General features: G+C 47.2%; 1 protein-coding gene across 6 annotated transcripts in view; it reads left to right on the top strand.

Annotated features, from left to right (window-relative positions):
- TLN1 (talin 1) overlaps window positions 1–16500 on the top strand; it is a 38484-nt gene extending 21984 nt beyond the window's left edge. For all 6 annotated transcript variants that reach the window (XM_074280330.1, XM_074280326.1, XM_074280332.1 and 3 more), the window contains 36 exons: window positions 153–269; window positions 429–542; window positions 888–1022; window positions 1269–1397; window positions 1578–1680; window positions 1804–2012; window positions 2529–2648; window positions 2890–3087; window positions 3362–3501; window positions 3771–3864; window positions 4024–4113; window positions 4208–4330; window positions 5202–5345; window positions 5824–5985; window positions 6198–6338; window positions 6461–6642; window positions 6757–6889; window positions 7203–7304; window positions 7385–7555; window positions 7644–7793; window positions 7903–8004; window positions 8089–8208; window positions 9657–9803; window positions 9902–10068; window positions 10257–10440; window positions 10522–10647; window positions 10733–10849; window positions 13299–13484; window positions 13579–13686; window positions 14274–14379; window positions 14615–14739; window positions 14852–14977; window positions 15096–15158; window positions 15278–15460; window positions 15651–15779; window positions 15898–16500. In XM_074280330.1, coding sequence (XP_074136431.1) covers window positions 153–269; window positions 429–542; window positions 888–1022; window positions 1269–1397; window positions 1578–1680; window positions 1804–2012; window positions 2529–2648; window positions 2890–3087; window positions 3362–3501; window positions 3771–3864; window positions 4024–4113; window positions 4208–4330; window positions 5202–5345; window positions 5824–5985; window positions 6198–6338; window positions 6461–6642; window positions 6757–6889; window positions 7203–7304; window positions 7385–7555; window positions 7644–7793; window positions 7903–8004; window positions 8089–8208; window positions 9657–9803; window positions 9902–10068; window positions 10257–10440; window positions 10522–10647; window positions 10733–10849; window positions 13299–13484; window positions 13579–13686; window positions 14274–14379; window positions 14615–14739; window positions 14852–14977; window positions 15096–15158; window positions 15278–15460; window positions 15651–15779; window positions 15898–16029 — 4878 coding nt within the window. In that variant the 3' untranslated portion in view covers window positions 16030–16500. The remainder of the gene's footprint in view (window positions 1–152; window positions 270–428; window positions 543–887; window positions 1023–1268; window positions 1398–1577; window positions 1681–1803; window positions 2013–2528; window positions 2649–2889; window positions 3088–3361; window positions 3502–3770; window positions 3865–4023; window positions 4114–4207; window positions 4331–5201; window positions 5346–5823; window positions 5986–6197; window positions 6339–6460; window positions 6643–6756; window positions 6890–7202; window positions 7305–7384; window positions 7556–7643; window positions 7794–7902; window positions 8005–8088; window positions 8209–9656; window positions 9804–9901; window positions 10069–10256; window positions 10441–10521; window positions 10648–10732; window positions 10850–13298; window positions 13485–13578; window positions 13687–14273; window positions 14380–14614; window positions 14740–14851; window positions 14978–15095; window positions 15159–15277; window positions 15461–15650; window positions 15780–15897) is intronic.
- The last annotated feature ends 9422 nt before the right edge of the window (window positions 16501–25922 follow it).

Here is a 25922-nt window from a genome sequence, read left to right as displayed (position 1 = left end):
GAACTTAGGGAAGGAGTCAGAAGAGAGGAAGCCGTGGGGTGTTTGGAGAGGACCGACCAGGGGTCCAAGAGGGGAGGGGTACACTGTGAGATAGGTGGGTCATAATCACTCCTGATGGGAGGGAACTGATCCTGACTGCTTTTTCCCTGTAGCACGCAGCCAAACAGGCTGCAGCCTCAGCTACCCAGACCATTGCAGCTGCCCAGCATGCAGCTTCGGCTCCCAAGGCCCCTGCAGGCCCCCAGCCCTTGCTTGTGCAGAGCTGCAAGGTGAGAGCTCAGCAAGCTTTGAGGGGTAGGGAGTAGGAAAAAGGGCCAGAGGGTGGTCACTCCATTCCCCTATCTGTAATGAGGGGTTAGGAGAGTTTCCTGACCCTGTCTCATCCAGTGGGGGATAAGATGGATGACATTCTCCTGTGCCCCCCTCAGGCTGTGGCAGAACAGATCCCACTGCTGGTACAGGGTGTCCGAGGAAGCCAAGCCCAACCCGATAGTCCCAGTGCCCAACTTGCCCTTATTGCTGCCAGCCAGAGCTTCCTACAGGTATGGAGCCTTCTCTCCTCACTGTATCATGCTATGCCAAGTACTAACCCTTTTCTCTTGCCCCTTCAGAATCTTTTTAAGACTGGTTTCCCTACAATCAAAACTTCCTTAGGACTGCCTCTTGTATACTTCCTTCAAAAACCGGGGGCTCTCCTTTAAGGCAATTCAAAGCTTGCTCTGTCCATGTGTTGTCCATCATGGAGTACTATCCCTCTATAACAGTGAAGGGTGGTACCCTCACACTAGGCCTTCTCCTTTGTGAGGAGAGTGTCCTTGCTGCCTCCCCCATCCCTTAAAAGGATGGTATCTGCAGTCTCATGGTTTCACCCCCATTTCTCCCTCCAGCCTGGAGGAAAGATGGTCTCAGCGGCAAAGGCTTCAGTTCCCACAATTCAGGACCAGGCATCAGCCATGCAACTGAGTCAATGTGCCAAGACACTTGGCACTGCCCTGGCAGAGCTCCGCACTGCTGCCCAGAAGGTGTGATGGTTTGGGGATTCAGGCACGCTGGGGGAGGGAACAGAAGAGACTCAGGTGGGGATGTTGGGATGATGCAGGATACAAAATAGGAATAGCTGGGAGCCCAGAAGCTACAGTGAGGGGGTATGCTAGATGGATTGGAGGCAGGGGCGGGATTCTAAAGCTTTAGTGGAGCTCTTCCCCAGTGTCTGACAACCTCACCCCCACCATGGCCCCCGCCTTCACTCAGAGTTCTTCCCTTTACAGGCTCAGGAGGCATGTGGTCCCCTGGAAATGGACTCCGCATTGAGCCTGGTACAGAGCCTGGAGCGTGACCTGCAGGAAATAAAGGCAGCAGCTAGAGATGGCAAACTCAAGCCCCTGCCTGGGGAGACGGTGAGGACCAGTATATCATAAACTTAATTGTACTTCCAGCCCCGAATTCTCAGATTGTCCCCAGCTTCTCCTTAAATATTTTAGATCTTGTTTTCAACTTCCTTGTCCTTTCCCCAGCCCAGGGTAACTCTAGTTTCCCTCATAGAGGCCTCCTGAGTTTTCTCAATTTCTCTCTTCCAGATGGAGAAATGTGCACAGGACCTGGGGAATAGCACCAAGGCTGTGAGCTCCTCCATTGCTCAGCTCCTTGGGGAGGTGGCCCAGGGCAATGAGAACTATGCAGGTATATGTACGGGAGTGGTTAAGGAAGTGGTGCTGGAAATGGTGTAGCAAAGAACTACACAGACATGAGAGCAGAGGTACAAGCAGGGGTTCTGGCACAGATCCAGCAGTCCTCTTCCTTCAGGTATTGCAGCACGAGATGTGGCCGGAGGACTACGGGCACTGGCCCAAGCGGCGAGAGGCGTTGCAGCCTTGACATCGGAACCCGCAGTCCAGGCAGCAGTGCTTGACACAGCCAGTGATGTCCTGGATAAGGCCAGCAGCCTTATCGACGAGGCCAAGAAAGCGGCTGGCCGGCCTGGGGACCCTGAGAGCCAGCAGCGACTAGCCCAGGTCGGGTGCAGGGAGAGGGTAGCCTTCCCTGTAGGTCACTGGCCAACTCCACTCTTAGGCACACATATACTGGCCTGTCCTTTTGAGAATAGAGCCTCTTCAGCCCCTGCATCGTCCTCCCACCCCCACCCCTTTTTCCTTCTCTTCCCTCCTCCATGCCTCAACTCAGACAGGACAATTCCTCAAATCTGTTTAATGAGGAGCTGGTCTCTGAGCCTCATGAACTGCTTCTCTGACTCCTGTTTATCCACGTTGTTGGTCTTTGTCAAATTATGGCCAGTGCTTGGCTAAACACTAGAGAGTAACATTTTCAAGGTCACCCAGTCTCATTCTCTACAAAGCTTAGGGCAGTTTCTTCAGTACCATTTGATTGCTCTAACTTCAGTTTCTCTTGCTATAGATCTCCTTGCCTGCTCTACTGTCAATCAAGATGAAACTATTGACTACCCCTCTCCTGTGCAGAGTGGAGGAACCCCTGGAGTATTTCCACAATAATATCCATGTCTCCTCCTCCAGGTGGCAAAAGCAGTGACCCAGGCTCTGAACCGCTGTGTCAGCTGCCTACCAGGCCAGCGAGACGTGGACAATGCCTTGAGAGCCGTTGGAGATGCCAGCAAGCGCCTGCTGAGTGACTCAGTGAGGAAGGGAATTGGGTGGGAGAGGAAAGAGACTGACAGCCCAAGCCTCTGGCACACCAAGGCTCCTTTATTTGCCCAGGGAATCACCCCTTCCTTCTGCCCCTGTTTCATCTCTTTCCAGATTTCCCTGACTTTCTATCCTCATTTTCCTCAAGTTCTTTTCCTTTAGACTTCCACAGTTCACTATCCACCCTTTGTCCCTCAACTACCTCTTTTACATTCTTTGGCTCCCCTTCCAGCTTCCCCCGAGCACTGGGACGTTTCAAGAAGCTCAAAGCCGATTGAATGAAGCGGCCGCCGGACTGAACCAAGCAGCCACAGAGTTGGTTCAGGCCTCAAGGGGCACCCCCCAGGATCTGGCTCGAGCTTCTGGCCGCTTTGGACAAGACTTCAACACCTTCTTGGAAGCAGGCGTGGAGATGGCTGGACAGGCTCCGGTATGGAAAACAGAATACCAGCATTGGCACCACAGTTTCCTCTAGGGTACACAGGACACCTGGTTAACCATAGGTTAGGGGAGAAATGTCTGAATAGAAGAAGCATTTTGGGGCACACAGGCTGCTGCTCCCCTAGGTCTGTATACCTGGTCCTCACTTTCACAAGAAGCTTAAACCCCCTATACACATCTTATACACTCATATACTTTCTCTCAAGGAAAGGGATAAGACCAGAAAATATGACACTCCCTCTTCTCTTTCAATCATTGGACAGAGCCAAGAGGACCAGGCCCAAGTGGTATCCAACCTGAAGGGCATTTCCATGTCATCAAGCAAACTACTTCTGGCAGCCAAGGCCTTATCCACAGACCCTGCTGCTCCTAACCTTAAGAGTCAGCTGGCTGCAGCTGCCCGGTATGGAGGAATGAACTGGACTATACCTGGGGGGTGGTGAGGTCAGAGAAGTCTAGATCTAGCTAAAGTCTGGTGGAAGGACAGAAAATTGAGTGGAGATCAAATCTAGCCTTATCCCTTGGGATGAAAGAAGGAATAAGATTCATTAGAGAAGTCTTGGTTCATCCAGTGTAAAAGGCAAAAAGGCTGAATTAGATGGAGGTGAGATAGGAATTCCTAGATTGGGGAGATACGGGAATAACCTCTGTGTTTGTCTCTCCCCATCCAAGAGCTGTGACCGATAGCATCAACCAGCTCATCACCATGTGTACCCAGCAAGCACCAGGGCAAAAAGAGTGTGACAATGCCCTTCGGGAACTGGAGGTAAGGACTCATCAGGTCAAGGAGTTGGTGTGAAAGGGAAGGCTGTCTGGGGTGCAGGAAGTTGATGATACTCATAGGTTAAAATGGAGATGAGGTGGGGGACAAGTCAAAGAAGTTAAGGCTTTCATGCCCTTGTTTTCTCTCCCTACTCCACTCTAGACTGTACGAGAGCTCCTGGAAAACCCAGCCCAGCCCATTAATGATATGTCTTACTTCGGCTGCCTAGATAGCGTCATGGAGAACTCTAAGGTATGTGGGAAGGGACCCAGGGGAATGATTGGACCAAAAGTCAGCATCTTCCTAGTCTGCTCTCTGAAGGTTGGGTCTGATACATGTTTTCTAGGTTCTAGGTGAAGCCATGACTGGAATTTCCCAAAATGCCAAGAACAGCAACCTGCCTGAGTTTGGAGAAGCCATCCGCACAGCCTCCAAAGCCCTGTGTGGCTTCACAGAGGCAGCTGCTCAGGTAAACTCCCCTGCCTGGCCAAGATCCCTCCTGCCCAGTCTGCTGCTCTGAATCCCTCCACTCCCATCCCTAGCCCAGAAGCTCTGGGGCCTGACAAAAAAACCCTCACAGTCTGACCTGCTCCCCAGCCATCACAATAAGAGTGGAGTTGTCAAGGTCGCCAAGCTCTGAATTCTTCCAGAGTATTACTACTCCCTTGGGTCGGGTCTGTATGTATCAAATGACTCCTAGCCACAAAGATAACCTAGAGTTTCTAAGCTCACAAACCATCTGTTCCATCAAAATGAAATAAAATCAAAATGAAGTTACAGCAGTAACAATTTACAGCGAAAACTATCTGTAGTTATCGCTTGTAAAGCAAATTTAAATGGATACAAGTTAGACTGATTTGAAAAGAAATGCAAGCACATCAGGGCAATAGCTTCTTAATTACATTTCCATTCTTATCAGACTGCTTGGTCTTGATGTCCCCAACAAGGGCTCTGTGTGAAAGATAGCCACATGCTTCCCTTTGGACCTTTCACTCTCTGCATTTAGACTGCTTCACTTGGGGGAGAAGATTGGCTTTTGTAGCCAAATCACTCATCCTTCCTGTTCTGGGAATCTTATAAAAGTTTGAAAAGGATGCCAGAGACAGTTTGTTAATTAATTATGCCTGTCGGGGGCAGCTAGGTGGAGCAGTGGATAGAGCACCAGCCCTGAATTCAGGAGGACCCGAGTTCAAATGTGGTCTCAGACACACTTAACACTTTCTAACTGTGTGACTCTGGCCAAGTCACTTAACCCCAGCCTCAGGAAAAAAAAAATAATAATAATAATTACGCCTGTCCCCTTACCTTTCACTCCAACCTTCTTTGCCTTTCTCTCCTAGGCTGCATACCTCGTGGGCATCTCGGACCCCAATAGCCAAGCAGGACAGCAGGGGTTAGTGGAACCCACCCAGTTCGCCAGAGCCAACCAGGCAATTCAGATGGCTTGTCAGAGTCTAGGGGAGCCTGGCTGTACTCAGGCCCAGGTAACTTGGGAAGGAGGCCCAAAGTTGGCGGGCAGCAGGGTCATGTCCTAAATATACATACACACAACAAATAGGTCAGCACAGGACAAGCATAGGAAGATCTGTAGCACCAGGGAGGAAAAGGAGCTGATAAAGAGACAACAGCTTCTGCCCCAGCCTCTGCTCTATTCACAATACCTTTGGATTGGTGTCCATTTGTGTTGTCTGGCCTGTTTTCCACCATAACAGAGAAGGCTTTACCTATTACCTATTATCGATGGGTTATCCATCATCTACTAAATAGGAGAGAGGACCAGGTTCTGATTTATGCTCTCCTAAATATCTGTGAGACTTTGGGCAAGAAATCTTAGTTCTGAACGTTCAGTTTCCTCCTTTGTAAACTGAAGGCGGTAGATTCAGTTATTTCCAAAATCTCAACCAAATTTGAATTGTATCCTGCGATTCATTGTGCCTTTTTCTTGGATGTCTGCGTCCCTAGGTGCTCTCTGCAGCCACTATTGTGGCTAAACACACCTCTGCCCTGTGTAACAGCTGCCGTCTGGCGTCTGCCCGCACAGCCAACCCTACAGCCAAGCGGCAGTTTGTCCAGTCAGCCAAGGAGGTGGCCAACAGCACTGCCAACCTTGTCAAGACCATCAAGGTTTTCATGGCCACAGTCCCCCTAGTTCTCCTCTCTTGGTCCCCACCCAGTCTTCTTTCTCTGTTTCTTCCTATGTACCTGTATATACTGATGTATGTTAATTTTTCTACTCTTCCTTCTCACAGACCCCCTTGCCTCAGAATCTAAGATGGGGGAGATTTCTTTGCACACTAAGTTTCTAATGCCCCAAACTCTGCCTCCCCAATCCTCAGGCATTGGATGGGGCTTTCACAGAAGAGAATCGGGCCCAGTGCCGAGCAGCCACAGCCCCTCTGCTGGAGGCTGTGGACAACCTGAGTGCCTTTGCAGCCAACCCTGAGTTCTCTAGCATCCCTGCCCAGATCAGCCCTGAGGTAAGGGGGAGGAAGAAGAGGGCCTGGGCAGGTGGCCCTCCAGCATTCATTCCCCTCTTTGAGCATGGTACTCTTCTACTTTCCATGGGCCCCCTCTCTGATCACCTGCTCCTTCCTCCCAGGGTCGAGCTGCCATGGAGCCCATTGTGGTCTCAGCTAAAACCATGTTAGAGAGTGCAGGAGGACTGATTCAGACAGCCCGGGCTCTAGCAGTCAATCCCCGAGACCCCCCTCGCTGGTCAGTACTGGCTGGACACTCTCGTACAGTCTCGGACTCCATAAAGAAGCTCATTACCAGTATGAGGTAGGATCACAGAGGGGAGAAAAGGAGGTGCCTCATTGGTGCCCTGAAGAACAGTGACATGTTGGGTGGATGTGGAGATGAGGGAACTGACTTAAGAGGATGTGGCCTTCCCAGGGACAAGGCTCCAGGTCAGCGGGAGTGTGAGGCAGCCATTGCAGCCCTGAATAGCTGTCTTCGAGATCTGGACCAGGCCTCCCTTGCTGCTGTCAGCCAGCAGCTTGCTCCCCGAGAAGGCATCTCACAAGAGGTAAGAGGGCGGGCCACATCCCATTAGAGTTACAAAGGGCAGGCCATGATATGGCGTGTCAAAAAGCAGCATAGCTCCCAGAGAAGAGAAAGTTGGGAGGCTGGGGGAGTAGCAAGATAAGGGGGTGAATCCAGTTTAGGAAAAGAATAGAAGAGGTCAATATAGACCTAAGGGTTGAAGGAGCAGATGCTCTAAAAAACTAGTCTTGTGTCTCCTTCCCTGACTCAGCCCTAGATTCTCTCCAGCATCATCCCTCTGTCACTCTGTCCTGGGTCAGTAGTAAGTGCTGACGCTGCAGAGTCCCTCTTTCCAGGCCTTGCACACTCAGATGCTGACTGCAGTACAAGAGATCTCCCACCTCATTGAGCCACTGGCCAGTGCTGCCCGAGCTGAAGCCTCCCAGCTGGGTCACAAGGTACCTGGGAAGGGGGAATTAAGGGAAGGCTCCTGGGATCTTCTCTGCCCAGGCTGACCTCTCACCTTACAATGCTTCAGGTGTCCCAGATGGCTCAGTACTTTGAACCTCTCACCCTGGCTGCTGTGGGCGCCGCCTCCAAAACGCTGAGTCACCCCCAGCAGATGGCACTGTTAGACCAGACCAAGACACTGGCAGAGTCTGCCCTCCAGCTGCTCTACACAGCCAAAGAGGCAGGGGGCAATCCCAAGGTATGGCAAATGGAAAGCCGGGGAGACTTCCAGGAAGTAGAAGAAGGACTTCTCACTACTGTTTTTCTTTTTTCTGATTCCTAAACAGCAAGCAGCCCACACTCAGGAGGCTCTGGAAGAGGCCGTACAAATGGTAACAGAAGCTGTGGAAGACTTGACGGCCACACTCAACGAGGCAGCCAGTGCAGCCGGTGTGGTGGGAGGCATGGTGGATTCCATCACGCAAGCAATTAACCAGGTGCACACATTAGTGGGGTATAGTGCACCTATCTTGCACTGGACTAGTTTGCTGGCTCATCCAAAAGCAAGCTCTGAACCCCCTTTTCCCCTTCCCTCCCCTGTCCCAGCTTGATGAGGGACCAATGGGAGAGCCAGATGGTTCCTTTGTGGACTACCAGACAACCATGGTACGGACAGCCAAAGCCATTGCAGTCAACGTACAGGAGATGGTGAGTGTGGGAGACGCTGTGGGGCTGAGCCTGGGGAGGGAGCAAGGAAGAATGCCTTACTGAGACCTCTGCCCTTCTTTCCAGGTGACCAAGTCAAGTACCAGCCCAGAGGAGCTCGGCCCTCTGGCCAACCAGCTGACCAGTGATTATGGCCGCCTTGCCCTACAAGCCAAGCCTGCAGCCATGGCTGCTGAAAATGAGGAGGTAATGGGGGTAACCTGAGTGATGGGATCTCCCCTTTATGATCCCAGCCTATGAAACGCTGTTACATTATCCACTTTGTGTCCACCTGTCATGAATCTCCTCTATGATACTCCCTCCACGTATCTCGTTTACCACCCCTATCCCCAGCCCAAAATAGTAGACTGGGACTTCCTCCATGCCTTGGCTACCACCCAAGGACTTGCACCTCTCTTCTAAAGCATTGCCCATCCCTTTTCTGGGGACTATATACTCACAGGTATTGTCAGGGTAATAAGAAGATCTTTTTGCTATAAGTAAGAACTGATTTGGACACACACAGACTCCTCAGGCCACCAGACAAATGAGATCATATAACCTGTTTTAGCTTGGGTCCCATCTCACTTAAATCTCTTGATTCTGAGTTCCTGTTGCAACATTTGCATTTTCCCACACCCTTCTGAGCCCTGGGGTTTTCTCTCCCTTCTTCCCCAGGAAATCTGGGTCACATTTTTACTTTGTCCTGCTTGCTTCTATTCCCAGTCCTACAAAGCTCTCTAGAAGCTTCTGAGCATCTGTGAAAGGGTATTTTTCCCCCCTTATTTATATCTACTCCCGGTGGCACCAGCCAGCTCCGGGTGCCTGTGCATTCCCTTGTAATCTGCTTCTGCTTTCCGAGCCACCATCTCTTTTCTCAATGTGATGCAATTGGAAAAGTGTATTGGAATCCCAGTCCTTATACTTAGTGGTCTGTGACTGGCAGCTAGGTGGCGCTGTGGATAGAGTGCCAGGCCTAGAGTCAGGAAGACCTGAGTCCAAATGTGGCCCCTGACATTCACTATCTGTGTGACCCTGGGCAAGTCAGTTCACTCTGTTTGCCTCAGTTTCCCCTCTGTAAAATGAGCTGGAGATGGAAATGGCAAACCACTCCAATGTCTTGGCCAAGAAAACCTCAAATGGGGTCACAGAGACAGGAGTGAACAATAAGACACTGCAAATCATATAACCTCTCTGAAAGGAGAGGAGTGACCCGTTCACTTTTTTCCTCAAAGGATTATTGTGAGAAAAGTTCTTGGTAAGCTTTAAAAAATTCTGCATACATGTGCATGACTATTGTTACCTAGTGTTCAATCAGCTTGGACTCATCTCATGGTCCCTCCATCTCATTATTCTCATCTTCCCCAACCACTATCCACATTTAATACTGAACTTTGCATTCGTGTACCCATGAGCCTGGTACATTTCCTCATATAAGAATTTTCTGGCTATAAGGTAACAAATCCAGGAAAATAGAAGTCATGGCTTGTTTGGGATGGTTGGTTTTTTTCAAAACCTCAAACATTGCTTGTGCCCTGTGTTCACTGTTGTGACTGTTCTTTGACTCGTCAAGCATCTCTGTGTATTTGTGCCCTTTTACTTCTATACAAATTCCTCAGCATTCCCTGTACATCTCCTCTTGCGTGTGCTCACAGATCGGTGCCCACATCAAACACCGAGTGCAGGAGCTGGGCCATGGCTGTGCAGCCCTGGTCACAAAGGCAGGTGCCTTGCAGTGTAGCCCCAGTGATGCCTACACCAGGAAAGAACTCATGGAGTGTGCCCGGCGTGTATCTGAGAAGGTAATCTCCCAAGCATTGTGTTTACTTCCTTAACAATGCAGTAGGTCTGTTGCTCCATCAGAAACCAGATGATCTTGCCCTCTCCCCAAACCCCTCAGGTTTCCCACGTTCTGGCCGCCCTCCAAGCTGGAAACCGCGGCACCCAAGCTTGCATCACAGCAGCCAGTGCAGTGTCTGGCATTATTGCTGACCTCGACACCACCATCATGTTCGCCACAGCAGGGACACTCAACCGTGAGGGTGCCGAGACTTTTGCTGATCACCGGTGAGGAGAACCTGGGGGTAAAGAGGGGGCCAGGGTGGTTTGGATGATAGACCAATAAGGAGCCAACGTAATAAGAGAATCAAGAGAAGAGGAGGGGTAAGAACTGGAATGAGTGGGGGCATGGGGACAGAGCAGAGGAAGGGCCACAGGAAGCACTGAGTCAGGGCTTGCCTTGATTTTCCACTTAGGGAGGGCATCCTGAAGACTGCAAAGGCATTGGTGGAAGACACGAAAGTCCTGGTACAGAATGCAGCCGCAAGCCAGGAGAAGCTGGCCCAGGCTGCCCAGTCCTCTGTGGGCACCATTACACGCTTGGCTGATGTAGTCAAGCTTGGTGCAGCCAGCCTGGGTGCTGAGGACCCTGAGACCCAGGTATCTATCCAATCCCATTCCTTTCCCTGACCAAACTCCCCCATTATCGCTCTGAACCACAGCGTCTCATTCCACAATCAGGTGGTCCTGATCAATGCAGTTAAGGATGTAGCCAAGGCTCTGGGTGACCTCATCAGTGCCACCAAAGCCGCAGCGGGCAAAGTGGGAGATGACCCTGCTGTGTGGCAGCTGAAGAATTCTGCTAAGGTGAATAGGGAGAGAGAGCAGTGGGAGAGGGAAAGGGACAGGAAGGGCAGGACCCTCACACTCCTCCCATGCCTGACTCCCCCAGGTAATGGTGACCAATGTGACGTCCCTGCTCAAGACCGTGAAAGCTGTGGAAGACGAGGCCACCAAAGGCACCCGGGCTCTGGAAGCTACAACAGAACACATTCGGCAGGAGCTGGCGGTGAGCAGATCTGGGGCTTGTTAAATTAATCCCAAGCCCCCATGCAGTCCCCCAGAAATCCACCTCCAGATCTAGGCATATACTAACAGTCCTTTCTTTACCATCAGATTGAATCTGCCATATTCACTTCTTAAGTTTCTGTCCCTGTCATTTCACTCTCCCAAATGACTTTTGACTGCCATGCCCAGGCTTCACATCCTTTGTCATCCAGAATCCATGACACTGTTGACCAAGACTCTCCTGCTTAGAACCTTTTTCCTTTGGCTTCCATAAAATCCAGGATTCTATTTAGCTGCTTCTGGTCTGACCAGTTTTTTCTTTGTCTCCATTTCCCAAGGTTATGTTCTGGGTTATTCATAGTTTTATATGCGATTATATGTATGTTTGTATATATCATATTGTGTATCTGTATAAATACATGCATGCATACATGTGTTTGTACATGTTTATGTGCATACACATGTACATGCATGCATATGTAGACATGCACATACTCTCCCTTGATGATCTCATCCTACTCCCATGGTTTTATCTTTCATCTCCATCCAATGATCTTCCCAGAACATACACTCTACCAACTTCTCTCCAAGTTCTAGAGCTACATAGCCATAAACATCTGGTTGTAACCTCAACACATTCAGAAGTCATCTTCTCTCCTCCTCTGACTCCCCTATTTTTGTTTATTGTACCACTATCTTCTCAATGTCCAAACTCAAAAGCATCAGCAAATTTGATTCTCTGTCTCTCTTTCTCTTTCCCCAATCCCCAGCCCTTCCCATTTCTTTTTCTCCTTCTCTTCCTTACCCCCTCTCCCCATATATAATCATTTGCCAGGTTTTATTGATACTTCTTTCAAAATCTCTCAATCCATCCCCATCTTCCCATTCATTCTTACTGCTGACATCCCAGCCCATTCAAACCATCACTGCCCTCTGGTCTGAGTCTTTTCTGTCAACTCCCTAACCAGCCTTCTTGACTCCAGGCCCCATCTCCCCATTGTACCCAAAGGGTACAATGCCTTCTTTTAAATTTTCTTTTAAAAATAGGTAAGATAAAAATAGTTTGGGCACATAAAGGGATATCATTTTCAGTTACCTGGAAAACTGGCTGAAATGGAGCACACTTCATTACCCAAAGAGATCAGAAAAATCTGTTATTCCTTCAATGCCTGAAATAGCAAGGACATCTCTGGTTCCTTCTCCTTCCCACCCCACAAGAGCCCCTGAGACTCATCCTACCCACAGCTGCTAAATTAACCCTCCTGATTACTCACATTACTTCCCTGCTTAGAGATTTTCACTGACTCTCCATTGCTTACCAGATCAAGTTCAGCCACTTTATCCTTCTTTTCAAGACCCTGAACATGATCCATATTCCCCTCTAACTCCTTACACAGACCCTAGGCTCCAGCCAAACCAAATAGCATCTTCAGCATTTTCTGAGCATAATCAAGGCTCTTCAAGGGCTATTTCTCTACCTGAAATGCCCTCACCTGTTGCTCCTGACCTGTACATAGTACTCAGACTGTACTAATTGCTGGGGATACAAAGGAAGGTGTAAAAATAATAGCTGCCCTCTCAAGGAGCTTACATTGTGTAGAGAATAATAGAAGTCTCAAAAGGGTAAGGCACTAACAACTAGGGAGACTAGGAAAGACCATCTGAAGCATTAATCAAATACCTTTATAGTTAATAGAGCAGGTAGAAACTAAACTATGAACGTTTTCTTCCTATTACTATCCTATAACTAGTCTCCCCACACCAGCCCCTAACCCCCCTGCTTTTCTAAACCCTATCTGTCCTCTTTGGATATATTCTTGTGGCACATGTCTGATAGGCATTTGGTTCTCTGGTCCTGATGCTCAAGATTAGAGGTATAAAACTGTAAATTGACTTTGAATACTTCAGAACATTTTTTTAAAAGGCAAGAAAAGATTTTATATATATATATTTCTTTTCTTCCTTAATTGACTTTAATAGTTTTCTTATGAATGGGAACCATTCATCAACATAGCTTAAGTTTGAACAAAATATAAGTATCATTCAAATAGAAATTGTTTCCTTCTTTGTATTTACACTTAGGTGCCTAGCATAGGGCCTGGCAACTGAGTAAGTGCTTACTGAATACTAGTTAGTTGATTAATGCCCAGTAAATGTTATTTAATGAATTAATGAATCCACATGCCCAGCACCGATAATAACTCTAGAGGACCTGAAAACTGATCCATTGGTTCTTCATTAGAATCCAGGGGCAAGAAGAGTGGATTTGGAGGGCCTGGCTTCGATCCTGGCTTTTTTCTAGACACTCTGACCTTGGACACAAATCACTTTCTCAATCTCAGTTTACTTCTCTGGGCTTCATTAGCATTGGGCTCTCCTCGATCTCTAGAACATGGGATTTGAATATCCGGACACTGTTACATCACTTTTCATGACTGTCCTCTGTGCAGGTTTTCTGTTCCCCAGAGCCTCCTGCCAAGACCTCCACCCCAGAGGATTTTATACGAATGACCAAAGGTATCACCATGGCTACCGCTAAGGCTGTTGCTGCAGGCAACTCCTGTCGGCAGGAAGATGTCATTGCCACAGCCAACCTGAGCCGCCGAGCCATAGCCGACATGCTGCGGGCCTGCAAGGTGTGCTGATGGGAGAACGGTGTCCCGGTTGGGGAGCAGATGGTTTGGCAGTGGAATGTTCCTGACGCTGACTGTTTTTTCTCCTGGCAAACAGGAGGCTGCCTATCACCCTGAAGTGGCCCCTGAAGTACGCCTCCGGGCCCTACACTATGGCCGGGAGTGTGCCAATGGCTACCTCGAGCTACTGGACCATGTGCTACTGGTGAGGGAGGAGCTTCTGGGCTTCTGACCACCTCCTGCACCTCCCCTCCACTGGACCCCCTGAGCCACCCTCCCATCTTCCCCCTACCCTCAAATGTCATGGCCAGCCCCAGTCACTTATGTGACTTTTCCCAAGCCCTAATCTACAGAGTTCTTGATGGCTTCTGAATGTCACAGCCCTCACAGACCAAGAGTCTGTACCACTGTCACCTTTTCTTCTTTCTCTTCTGTCTCCATCCGTGCCCCATCTGTCCTCCCTCACTGCATACACATTCTTCTTCCTCTTTCACTGTGCTCACTCATTTCTTTTCTCTTCATTCTTCTTGATCTTTATCAGCCGGTGAGTGCCTCTTAACCTCACTGCCTGGAGGACATGTGAGGGCATGATAGTTGGAGGGTTTGCTGTGGTGTGTCTTGAAGGGGGCATGATGTGTATGTGTGGGTGGGTGGGTGGTCAGTGGACAGAGGAATAAAGATTTAGGGGGATGAATAATGGGGGGAGGGGTGTGAGGAGGGTCTGAAGGTGGGAGGGTGGAGAATTGGTTGGGCAGGATGTGGGGTTTAATTCCTATGTAATCGCCACCACAGACCCTACAGAAACCGAGCCCAGAACTGAAACAGCAGTTAACAGGACATTCCAAGCGTGTAGCCGGCTCCGTCACTGAGCTCATCCAAGCAGCCGAGGCCATGAAGGGTGAGGAAGGATGCAGGGTCAGAGTGGGAAGCAGCCCTGCAGCTCTGCATGTGCTACGCCCCTCCCCCCCCATGGGGCTCATTGAGCCACTCAGATCCAGAAGGAAATAGGGTTTTCTTCCAATCCCCAGCCCAGCAACTTACCAAGTTTTCCACAAAAAGCCCAGATCTGTGGCCCAGTGGCCTGGGTTTACTCCCCACTCTGTTGTTTTGCCCTCATCCTCTTCCTCCTCTAGGAACAGAATGGGTAGATCCTGAGGACCCCACGGTCATTGCTGAAAATGAACTCCTGGGAGCTGCAGCGGCCATTGAGGCAGCAGCCAAGAAGCTAGAGCAGCTCAAGCCCCGGGCCAAGCCCAAGGTCAGTCCTTCCCTGTGTCCCCATGCCGCTGGCCTCTGCCACCAGTCCCATCACACTCTTTTTGAGCCATCTCATGTCCTCTCAGATACACTTCAATCATTTCCCACTGCAGGAAGCAGATGAATCTCTGAATTTTGAGGAGCAGATCCTAGAAGCAGCCAAGTCCATCGCGGCTGCAACCAGTGCCCTGGTGAAGGCAGCCTCTGCTGCCCAGAGGGAATTGGTGGCTCAGGGGAAGGTAAGTTCTCATGGAAGGACACAGTGTGGCTAGATATATTTGTTTCATTGTCCATTTCCCTCATCTGACTTGGACAGAATGGAGCATTAAACACCCTTTTATATCTCTCTCCCCACAGGTGGGTGCCATCCCAGCCAATGCATTGGATGATGGGCAGTGGTCTCAGGGCCTCATTTCTGCTGTGAGTACCCAGGATGCATGGGGCTTTAGGGGATGGAGGGCAGCAATTATTCTCTAGGATGGGGTGCTAGAGATGAGTGGGCAGGGTTAGATCTGACTGAGTTCCTATGCCCACCCCAGGCCCGGATGGTGGCTGCTGCCACCAACAATCTGTGTGAGGCAGCCAATGCAGCTGTGCAGGGTCACGCCAGCCAGGAGAAGCTCATCTCATCTGCCAAGCAGGTGGCTGCCTCCACAGCCCAGCTGCTCGTGGCCTGCAAAGTCAAGGCTGATCAGGACTCGGAGGCCATGAAGCGCCTGCAGGTGAGAGCCCTGTGGGAGAGAAGGGAGAAGTCTTCCCTTCTTACCTGCTGGAGCAAAAAGCAGCTGCTTGGCTTGCACTGTTCTGGACTATTACCTAAAGATCCCACCCATCTGCGTCTAGTATACCCTTCTACTCTAAGACCACCCCATCTCTCTGATACATCCTCATGTCGATCCATCCCCCTCCCAGGCGGCTGGCAATGCAGTGAAGCGAGCCTCAGACAACCTGGTGAAGGCAGCACAGAAGGCTGCAGCCTTTGAAGACCAAGAGAATGAGACTGTTGTGGTGAAGGAAAGGATGGTTGGAGGTATTGCCCAGGTAAGAGCTTCCTTGGGGCTTTTTTCCTCTGAGAGGAGGATGAGTAGAGAGAACGGTTAGTTCCCAAAGGTGGCCCCTGCCCCTGCACTGAGCCAGCTCTTCCTCCTCCTCCCCGCAGATAATTGCAGCCCAAGAGGAGATGCTTCGGAAAGAGCGGGAGCTGGAAGAAGCTCGGAAGAAGCTAGCCCAGATCCGACAGCAGCAGTACAAGTTCCTGCCTTCAGAGCTTCGGGATGAGGGACAGCATTGAAAGCTAGAACTTCTATTTAACACAGGCCTAGGCCAGAGACTGTATCCGACTGCCTACAGCCCAAAGCCTCTTGCTCCAAGAGGGGGTCTATCCCCAGCGCTCCCAAAGTGCCTCCCTCCCCCGGGGCTGGGCCTTGCCCAGCCTCACTGCACGTCCCCTTGCCCCTTCCCTTTCCAAGTGCCTTCATGCCCTAGAGATAAACCTGGGGTCCCCTAAGTGCCTATCCCTTCTCAGAGTATTAACGCTCGCTCCAAGAGTATTAACGCTGCTGCACCTCGCACTGCAGGGGCTGCACCAGTCCCAGCCTTGCTCTCAGTGGCTCGCAGCCAGTCCCCACCAGCCTTGGCTCCGCTCACCTTTTTTGATACTGTTCCCTCTATCCTAGCCATGTGTGGGGGCTGTAAGAGTCACCACCTGCCCACCTACCCCAAAACAGGTCATCCCCACCAATAAAGGTCGTTCCACTGCCAACTCCTACCTGGTTCTCTGAATCTCTGCCCAAGGAAGCTGGAGCCAGCCTCACCAGGACAGCCTGCTACTCCAGCCAGATAGCGTGGATTAGTTGTAGAGGGGAGAGACTAAGCATTCAGTTATGTTGACTGGACCAGAAAGCTGCCCTCATACATGGGCACCCCTAGCCTGGATGATTCAAACTGAAGGCTTATCACCCTTTTTATCTTGTGATTTTTCCTGCCTCCACCATCACCATAGCCATACCCCATACCCATCCCCTCCTGTGCCTTGTTGCGTGCTCCCAGGGGCAGGCATCTATCCAGTGCTCTCTATCCTTACCTTTCCATATCATCACCTCTACTTCAACTATGTCTACAACCTCTAACAAGTCATCAATTTTTTAGACCTGAGAAAAGTGGGTGATAGAGAGTGCCAAGATGGAGCTGAAGGAACTAAGTGTGACTCCCAGCTCTTCTATTTAACAATCATGCAGCCATGACGTAGGGAAAATCCTGAACTTGTCAGGAAGACTTGGGCTAGAATCTCAACTCTGGCACTCAAATAGCTGGGTGACCCTGGGCAAGTCCTCAATGAACTTTATCCAGGGGACAAGCAGCTGGGCTTTGGATTTCTTGGTTTTCTCCTTGCTCACCATTCTGCTGCCCATTACCACCCAAACTGGCTTCATCTGCCTCTGATCTCTCAAACCTCTGGCACACCGATCTCCCTGGTTATTCAGAAAGCACTCAGCCAGCTTTTACTGTGCAAACTTGTGCATTGTATAAAAAATGATGCCTAAACCCTGGGTAATGTGGCAGGAGAAAGACAAGCATGAAAAACACTGAGGCAGAGAATGGGAAGTACACATTGCAAAGTTTTGAGAACTTTTGTTAGAGGGAATAGAAAAATTAGGTAAGACTCCATCTCAGCCTTCAAAAACTTACCCTCTAATAGGGGAATTAAGGTACAAGCAGCTAGCCATAATACAAACCATATGGCAAAAGAGGGGAGAATTGCCAAATTGTGGAGTGGACATCACTGACTCAGGGCATCATGGGAGGCTTTATAAAGGAAAATTGCATTTTAAAGGGATGGTAAGAATTAAACAGGTAGAAAGGGAGGGCATACCAGACACAATAGTGAGCAAAGACAGGCTGAAGTGTGTCAGAGTAGACCTGTTTGGTGGAAGCAAGCGCAGAAACAGTAGTTTGACATCAGATTATGGAGGACCTTCAGGCAGAGGAGTTAGAACTATATTCAGTTCTTTTTCAATGGTGTTGCTTTGTGACCCTGTTTGGGATTTTCCCAATGATAATGGAATGGTTTGCCATTTCTTCCTCCAGCTCATTTTACAAATGAGGAAACTGAGGCAAACAGTAAAGTTGCTAGATTTGAACTAGGCCCACCATGACGCCATCTAGCCATTCCTAACAGAGTGCCCCAGGAGTCTCTTTGGTCCTACACTATTATAACTTTTCAAAAATTAGTGAATATAGATGGGCATATTTGCTCATCGTGCTGGGAAGGATAGCAAACAAAGCAGAAGAGTGAAAACCCAACAAGATACTGACATGTTAGAATAATTAGCCAGATCAAATAGGAGAAAGGCAGAGGTAAATAGTAGCTCCTCCAGAAAAGATTGAGGATGGGGAGAAGGGATGGGGGAGAAAGCATACCGTTAAGTGCAAACTCAAGGTAGCTGTCAATTCAGATGCAGTGTTCAGACCCAAAGACATACAGACCTGTACTTTCTATATTCCTATATCTGTATTATCCAATTGAGTTTTGGGTACGACATATCAGGAAGTCAGTTGGAACATGTTCAAAAGTGAGTGATGTCCATGGCAATGGAACTGGAGACAATGCTCTTAACAGATCAACTGAAGGGGCTCAAACAGAAAAAGCCTAATGTCTGTCAAATGCTATATAGGAAATTCTGGATCAAGTATAACATTGGAGTCGATGGCCTCTGAGGTCCCTGCCAATTCTTAAATTTTTGATTCTGCACTACTGAAGACAAGCAGAATGGAGTGCCATGATTAGGTTTTGCATATCAGAAAAATTCTGGTTTCAAAATAAAAAATGAGAGAGGATGAGACCTATTAGGAAACTACATAGAAGTTTAGGCTAATGGTAGTAGTGCCTACACCGAGGTGATCATGGGAATCAAGAAGAGTGAACATTAATAATTAAAATTAATTAAAGCTCAAAGAGAGAGAGAGAGAGATGGAGTAATTGGTAGTGCCACAAGCAGAAATAATGAAATCAGAAGTTTAGGAAGGAAGGGAACAAGTGTATTAAGTGTCTACTGTATGCTAGGTACTGTGCTAAGTGCTTAACAAATATTTCATCTGATTCTCACAAAAACCCTGAGGTACCATTATTATCCCCATTTTATAGTTTGGGAAACTGAGGCTGAGGCTTTGTTTTAAATCTGCACAAAGTCACAGCTACAAATTTTTTGAACCCATGTTTAAATTCAGGTATTCCTGAATGCGACCCAGGACTCCATCCACTACACGATTTAGCCATCTAGAAAATAATCTGTTTCAGACATGTTGAGTTTAAGTTAGTATTGAGACTCTTAGATAGAATTGGATATAATTGGAAACCTGGAGATTTAAAACAAATTCAGAAGTAGGAACCAAAACTGATAAAATTTTTGTGTCATTTGCAAAAAAAAAAAAAACAAAAAACTCAGTAGTCAAAGTCATGGGACTAAGGAGAGATTTCCAAGGGATAGTGTACAGAATAAACATAAGGCTAAGAACAATATAGCCACCAAATATTTAGTAAATATAAGAATCTAGAGAAAAAGCAATTAGGGGAATAGGGGGAGAATTAAAAGAATATGCTATATCAAAAGTCAAGAAGGCAAAATTACCCAGTAACAGCAGGTAATGTTACAAGCTCTGCTGAGATCAAGAATGAACATTGAAAAATAATCTTTGAATTTAGAAATGAAGAGATCATTTTTAATGTGAGATACAGTTTTCTAGGAATTCAGAGAGGGGATAAACACATCTGGTTGGATATAAAAGGTTTCATAGAGGAGATAGCGTTTGAGAGGGACCTTGCAAGATTGAAGAGTTTCAATCAGAGAGAAAACAACCATTCTAGATGGGGGAAGAGAATGGCAGAAGTGAAAAAAAGGTTAAAATGAGCATGTCAGCCTGACTACTAAAGTAGAGGGTGCAATAAAACAGGTTGATTGATACCAGACAGAAGGTTCTTGTATATCAGACTTAGAGGGTTTTATTTAATTAGGTTAAATAATACAGCACTTTTGATTTTTTTTTTAAGCACAAAGGAATGGCATGATCTGAGTAATTCTTTAGAATAAAAGTATCTGGTTACCAAGTGTAGAATTGAAGTTATGAAACAACTACAATAGTTGTGGCAAAGATGATAAGAACTAGAATTAAGGTGGTAACAATGGAACCGAAAATGGAAGCAATGTACTAGATACTAGGAAGAAAAAGAAAAACTTTGAAAAAAAAAAAGTCTTACTAATTGAATCAATGGTAAGAAATTAGAAGGAAGAAAGAGTTGGAAATAGGACCTAAGTTTTTATCCTGAATGAGGGGAAGACTGATAATGCTATTAGCATAAATGGGAAAGCCTGGAGAAAGAGGAGCTATCAGGACAACTTTCTGGAGGAAGGGAAAATTAAAAGTTCCTTTTGGCAATATACTAAATTTACACCACTAAAGGAAATACTTGGCTGTGTAGCAGACAAGTGGAAATCCTGGTCTAGAATGTAGGGACACCATGGAGGTGAATAAGACCATTAGGTAAAATCCTATAGAGAGAAAAGATAAGATGGCCTAAGGACTCTCTATGCTCAGGAAACAAGAAAATAAAAGAGGAACCAGGGAAGATCATTGAAGATACTCATAGAAGTTAGAGAATTTCAAAGAAGAGGTGGCCAAAAGGGAGAGATGTTGCCTTAAGATCAAGAATGATGAAAACTAAGAAAGTTCCTTGATTTCTTGGGAGATCCCTGTAGATCTTGAGGCAAAAAATGAATGAAGGAGACACTAAAGATGTGAGAATAATTAGTCAATCCATAATTATTTATTAAGCACCTACTGCAGTGCTCACTGCAGAAAAAGAGGAACTAATGGAAATAGTCCAGAAGATTAAAGGGAACAGGATCAAAAGCACAGGTTTAAGAAAGTAGAAGGGACAAGATAAAAGGGGAGCAATTGATAAATATTTGATTAAAGGATATGAACAATTTTCAGATGATGAAATTAAAGCCATCTATAGTCATATGAAAAAATTTCTCTAAATCACTATTGATTAGAGAAATGTAAATTAAAACAACTCTGAGTTGCCACCTCACATCTCTTCGATTGGCTAAGATGACAGGAAAAGATAATGATAAATGTTGGAAGGGTTGGAGGGAATGTGGGAAAACTGGGACAACCTTTCTGGAGAGTGATTTGGAACTCTGCCCAAAGAACTATAGAACTGTGCATACCCTTTGGCCCAACAATGCCATTATGGGTCTGTATCCCAAAGAAAATATCAAGGAGGGAAAAGGACACACCTGTGCAAAAATGTTTGTGACAGCCCTTTTTGTAGTAGCAAAGAAAATGGAAACTGAGTGGATGCCCATCAGTTGGAGAATGGCTGAATAAGTTACGATATCTTAGAGTAATGGAATATTACCATTCTATAAAAATGATGAACAAGCTGATTTTAGAAAGGCCTGGAAAGATTTACACGAACTGACACTGAGTGAAACAAATAGAAGCAAGAATACGTTGTACACAATAACAGCAAGATTGTGCAATGATCAACTATGACGGACTTGGTTCTTCTCAGTGGTTCAGTGATCCAAAGCAATCCCAATAGATTTTGGACAGAAAATGTCATCTGCAGCCAGAGAGGGAACTATGGACACATACTATGCTCACAATTTTTTTAATTTTCTTTTTTTTCTATTGTGGTTTTTCCCTTTTTTCCCCTGATTTTTCTCTCCCAACATGATTCCTAAAAGAATGTGTGTGTGTGTGTGTGTGTGTGTGTGTGTGTGTGTGTGTGTGTGTGTGTGTAATGGACGTACATGAATAATCAGAAAAAAATTTAAAGGCAGTCTGGGCAAAAATAAATAAATAAATAAAAGGGGAGAAAGGAGTCTTAGGGGGTTTCAGTAAGGAGAGTTCAGGTTATTTGCTCAGAGTGAGTTGGGTAGAATTGGGGCTAAAAGGAAGATTAAGAATTATGGGAACTATACAACAAGAAGGGACCTTAGAAGTCACACAATCCAACCTCTTCATTTTATAATTGAGGAAACTAAAACCCAAGGAGATTAATTTGACTTGCCCAAAACTATATTGAGCTAAGCATTAGTGGATAAAAACTCTAGATTCTGAGTTGGAAAGAATAGGGTTCAAATTTTGCCTCAGATACCTATCAGCTGTGTCACTCTAGCCAAGTCACTTAACCTTTCCGAACCTCAGTTTCTTCAGAAAAGGATGGTGTCATACTAAGTGGTAAGACCCTTCCAGAATCTAAAGTTATGAACATATGAATCCAGGTCTAATAGATTCATAGTCAATATTATAGGGCTGGAAAGGAAAATCACAAGAGGAGAAGAGTTGCAAGTGCTTGAGTGCATTAGTTCATTCCTGCCCCAGCTTTTCTTCAAATAGAATATGAATTTATATTGGACCCAGTCAGCATGATTTAACAAAGCTCAGCAGCTTAGGAATGAAGAAAGTTAAATGCATGCCTCTTCCTTTACACCTGTTTTCAGTGGAAGCTTCTATTCCTCCTCACCCTAACTCTTGAAGCAAGAAGTTAGAATACTCCTTATTCTCCATTCCTAGGAATTCTTTACCACACTCAAAAACATTTCATTTCTCTCTCTTTTTTTTTTCCCCTTAGGCTGGGATTAAATGACTTGCCCAGGGTCACACAGCTTGGAAGTGTTAAGTGTCTGAGATCAAATTTGAACTCTGGTCCTCCTGAATTCAAGGCTGGTGCTCTATCCACTGCACCACCTAGCTGCCCCCAAACATCTTATTTTTCAAAGGCCAAACTATTTACTCCCAGCTTCTACAATGACTTTTTTTTTTACCATATTTTATAATCTTCCTATCCACCCCATTAACTTATAGAGAATTGAATTTTTTTAGTACCCTTTTTTTTATTATATTATTTAGTAAGTACGTAGTAAGAAGATTATTGAGATAACAATGAAAAGCATGCTGGTGGGAGTGTGTGAACAACAATACTAGAAACTTCACTGCTTCATCATTACTCTTAGAACTTAGAGGAAAGAAAGTCAGACATTTTCTGGGGACCCCTGCCTATGAATTTGAAAAACCTTGTTGGAGTATAGTTGTTCTAGAGCAGTTTTTACACCACTAAAAATCAGGAGCAAGAACAGACTCCAGACAAAGTCATATGGGATCAGATTGAAAATCACTGACATTATCTTTGGAATTTGACTTCTTCAAGCTTCTAAAGATTGGTTCTTTGGGATTTCCCCCCTCATGTCTTTAGCAGAACTTTTTAAACTCATCTATACTTGTGGAATCCTGCTCATTCTGCAAGGCTGAAATAAAATGTTACCCCCTCCATGAAGCTATTTTTGACCTCCACACCCAACCAGATCCTTTTCCCCTCCTAATCCCCACTGCCTTCTGGTATAGTTCCTTTCTGTAATGCCTACTAGAAGTACTGAAGAAGTTTCTTAGAAGTAGACCAAGTCTTGTTCATCTATGGAAAGGGGAAGGAAATAAGCATTTACACAGTACCTACTATGTGTCAGGTACTGAACTAAGTGTTTTGTTTTTTTTTAAACATATCTCATTTGATCCTCACAACAATCCTAGGAGGATTTCATTTTACAAGTGAGGAAATGGATACAGACAGTTTCCTCCAGGATCACCCAGCTAGTTAGGGCTTGAGACTGGGTTTGAACTTAGGTTTTCCTTAGACAGGCCCAGGGCCTCTTGTACCACCACCTACCTCAAGAAGTAGTCCCCAGCACATAACACATAGTAGGTGTGGAATAAGTATCTACTGAATGATTTAAAGAGGTGAATTAGAGATAGAGGGAAACCAGTATGATCTCTGCAGACTGAGGACTTCATCTTGGAGGGAATGACCCAGGCCCACAGGAGAAGGGAAGGCAGCAACAAAGAGCTTGAGGAAGGGGATATTGGTCAAGTATCCTATCTAGCCTCTGGCCCCCAATCAGAAAAAATCTCCTAGACTCTCTCTTCAGTTTTCTTCAATAATTTTAAGCACTTTTTAAAGTACAAGGCACTAAATTAGGCAATTTCAGTTGAAAGATAAGGCTCAGCCAATCAATTCTCTGATTTAGCATCAGGAAGACCAACTTTAAATCCTATCTCAGAAGTGGTACACACTGCACTAACTGTGTGATGAAAATCTCACTTTATCATTCTGGACTTAACTTTTCTATTTATATAATGAAGAAGTTAAACTAGATGTTATTTAAGGTGTCTTCCAGTTCTAAATGTCTTTTATTCCTGTCATCAAGGTATTGTAACGGGGAAGGCAAGGGAACATGAATGGTACACAAATACTGATGTAAGGTTTAAACGTTAACTTTTTATAATTATAGACATAGGAGAAGTTTAAAGGAGAGATCTCAGGGGAGGGATTGCTTTAAACTGGGTGGGAGACAAGGAAAAGGAAAAGGGAGAATATGACATGATGACTTTGGGAATGGTTGGAAAGTGGAGTCTATTCTAAGCATGGAGGCTTTCAAAGTAAAAGCAGGAGAAGGCCGGATATAAGAGAAGATGTTAATTTGTTCTGATTGACAGTTCTTTCCTATGCAGATCAGTCCCAATAATTATAATTGAGAAATTTACCTCCCAGAGAATGAGCCATCTCAGCATTTTCTCCTATTCCCCTCAACCGATCTAGACTCCATACAGAAACTATTTACTCACACTGTGGATTTACACCCAAGATTCTCAGCATCCCATTACCCGTGGAATCTTTGGCTTGCCACATCCTCCCCCTTCATCCCCAGGATGGGATGTAAGCTAGCGGACATTTCGGCTCCCCTCTACAGAGGTAGGTAGTAGAATCTTGTGGTTTCGATGTCTCTCTCCTCCTCAGGTCGCCTGCCCCAAACCCTAAAAGTCTTCTTTCTCCCACAGAGCGCTGGGACGGGACCTGAACGCACTTTCTCCAGCCACCTTCTCCCGACTTTGCTCCTGATCCCCGCTATCCTCTCTTGTTTCATCACCCATCAAGACTAAAAAAGCATAAAAGCGGCTTTTTTCTAGTTCCCGCCCCCACTTCTGAAACTCAAGATCAGTATGGTCCCCAGTGGGCTCCCACTGAAGCCCATGACCCTGATCTCCTAGCCTAATTCATGGGAAGATCAACTGACCAAGCCCCCCCCCCAACCCCAATCCACAATAGCCCTGGGAATGCTTCCTCTCTTTCCGAGGGGTTGCTCCCACCTCCCTTTTCTTTAGTGTAAGAGCTGGGGGGAGAAGGGATAGAGAAGACTCCCTAGTACTAGCACCTCCTCCATTCCGCCCTAACCTGGCCCCGCCTCTCCGCGGAAAACGAACCCAAAAAAGGGCCGAAAAGAAATTTCAGAGCAAAGTTGGCCTGCGAAGCCGAAGAGGCGGAGAAAATGGGAGGGAGGGCAGAAGGGGAGTGAGCTGGAGAGAGGAGGATGGAGAAGAGGAGGGAGGAAGGGTGGGGGTGGAGGGGCCTGGAACCAGAAGAGTGAGAGCGATCCCATCCTGTGGTAGTCCCCAGGGACGGAGACCCGAGGTGGGGCCCTGGTAGTCGCCGAGTCCGAACTGAAGTGAAGGGCTCCGGCAGTCCGAGGCAGCGTGGAAAAAATGCGGGGCACGTGGGGGGAGGGGCGTGTCCTAGTGCCAAGGGAGGAGGGGAGGAAAAGAGAGAAGGGGGAAGGGAAGGGAGTAGAGGGAGGGGAGGACTACTATGGGCCCGCGTGAGTGGCCATTAATTGGGAGGTCCGGGAAAGCTGGACCGCTCGAAGAAGGATCCGTCGCGAGTGTCAGCCGCCTGGGGTCCGGGCGCGAAGGGCAAGATCACTTGCCCCGCTGGACACCTCGTGTGTTGCCCGGCCGGACTTCGCAGCCCCACTACGCGCCAGGCTCGCGGACCCCCAGAGTGCGCCTCGCAGCCCTCTTGTCCTCAGTTTCGCCCTAAGGGCCTTGGAAGAGGCACCCCCTCCCCGCCCCCAAAAAGGAGAGGTGGGCCAAAGAAAGTAACCGAGGTTTGGGGTTTCGGTTCCCCGCCGCGGCCCTTCTCTCGTTCTCACCAGAAAGCCAAACTCTAAGGGGAAACTGAGGCACACAGAGACGGAGGCTAGCAATGAGCCGCTCGCTCCGGACAGCCTCCCAGGAGACATTCTATCCGGGGTGGATTTAGCGATAATATCTAAATTAAGGGTAGCG

The sequence above is a fragment of the Sminthopsis crassicaudata genome, chromosome 1 (genome assembly GCF_048593235.1).
Source record: "Sminthopsis crassicaudata isolate SCR6 chromosome 1, ASM4859323v1, whole genome shotgun sequence".
Taxonomy (NCBI): Eukaryota; Metazoa; Chordata; class Mammalia; order Dasyuromorphia; family Dasyuridae; genus Sminthopsis; species Sminthopsis crassicaudata.
Note: the sequence above shows the minus strand (reverse complement) of the source record. Positions and strands in the feature narration are given on the sequence as shown.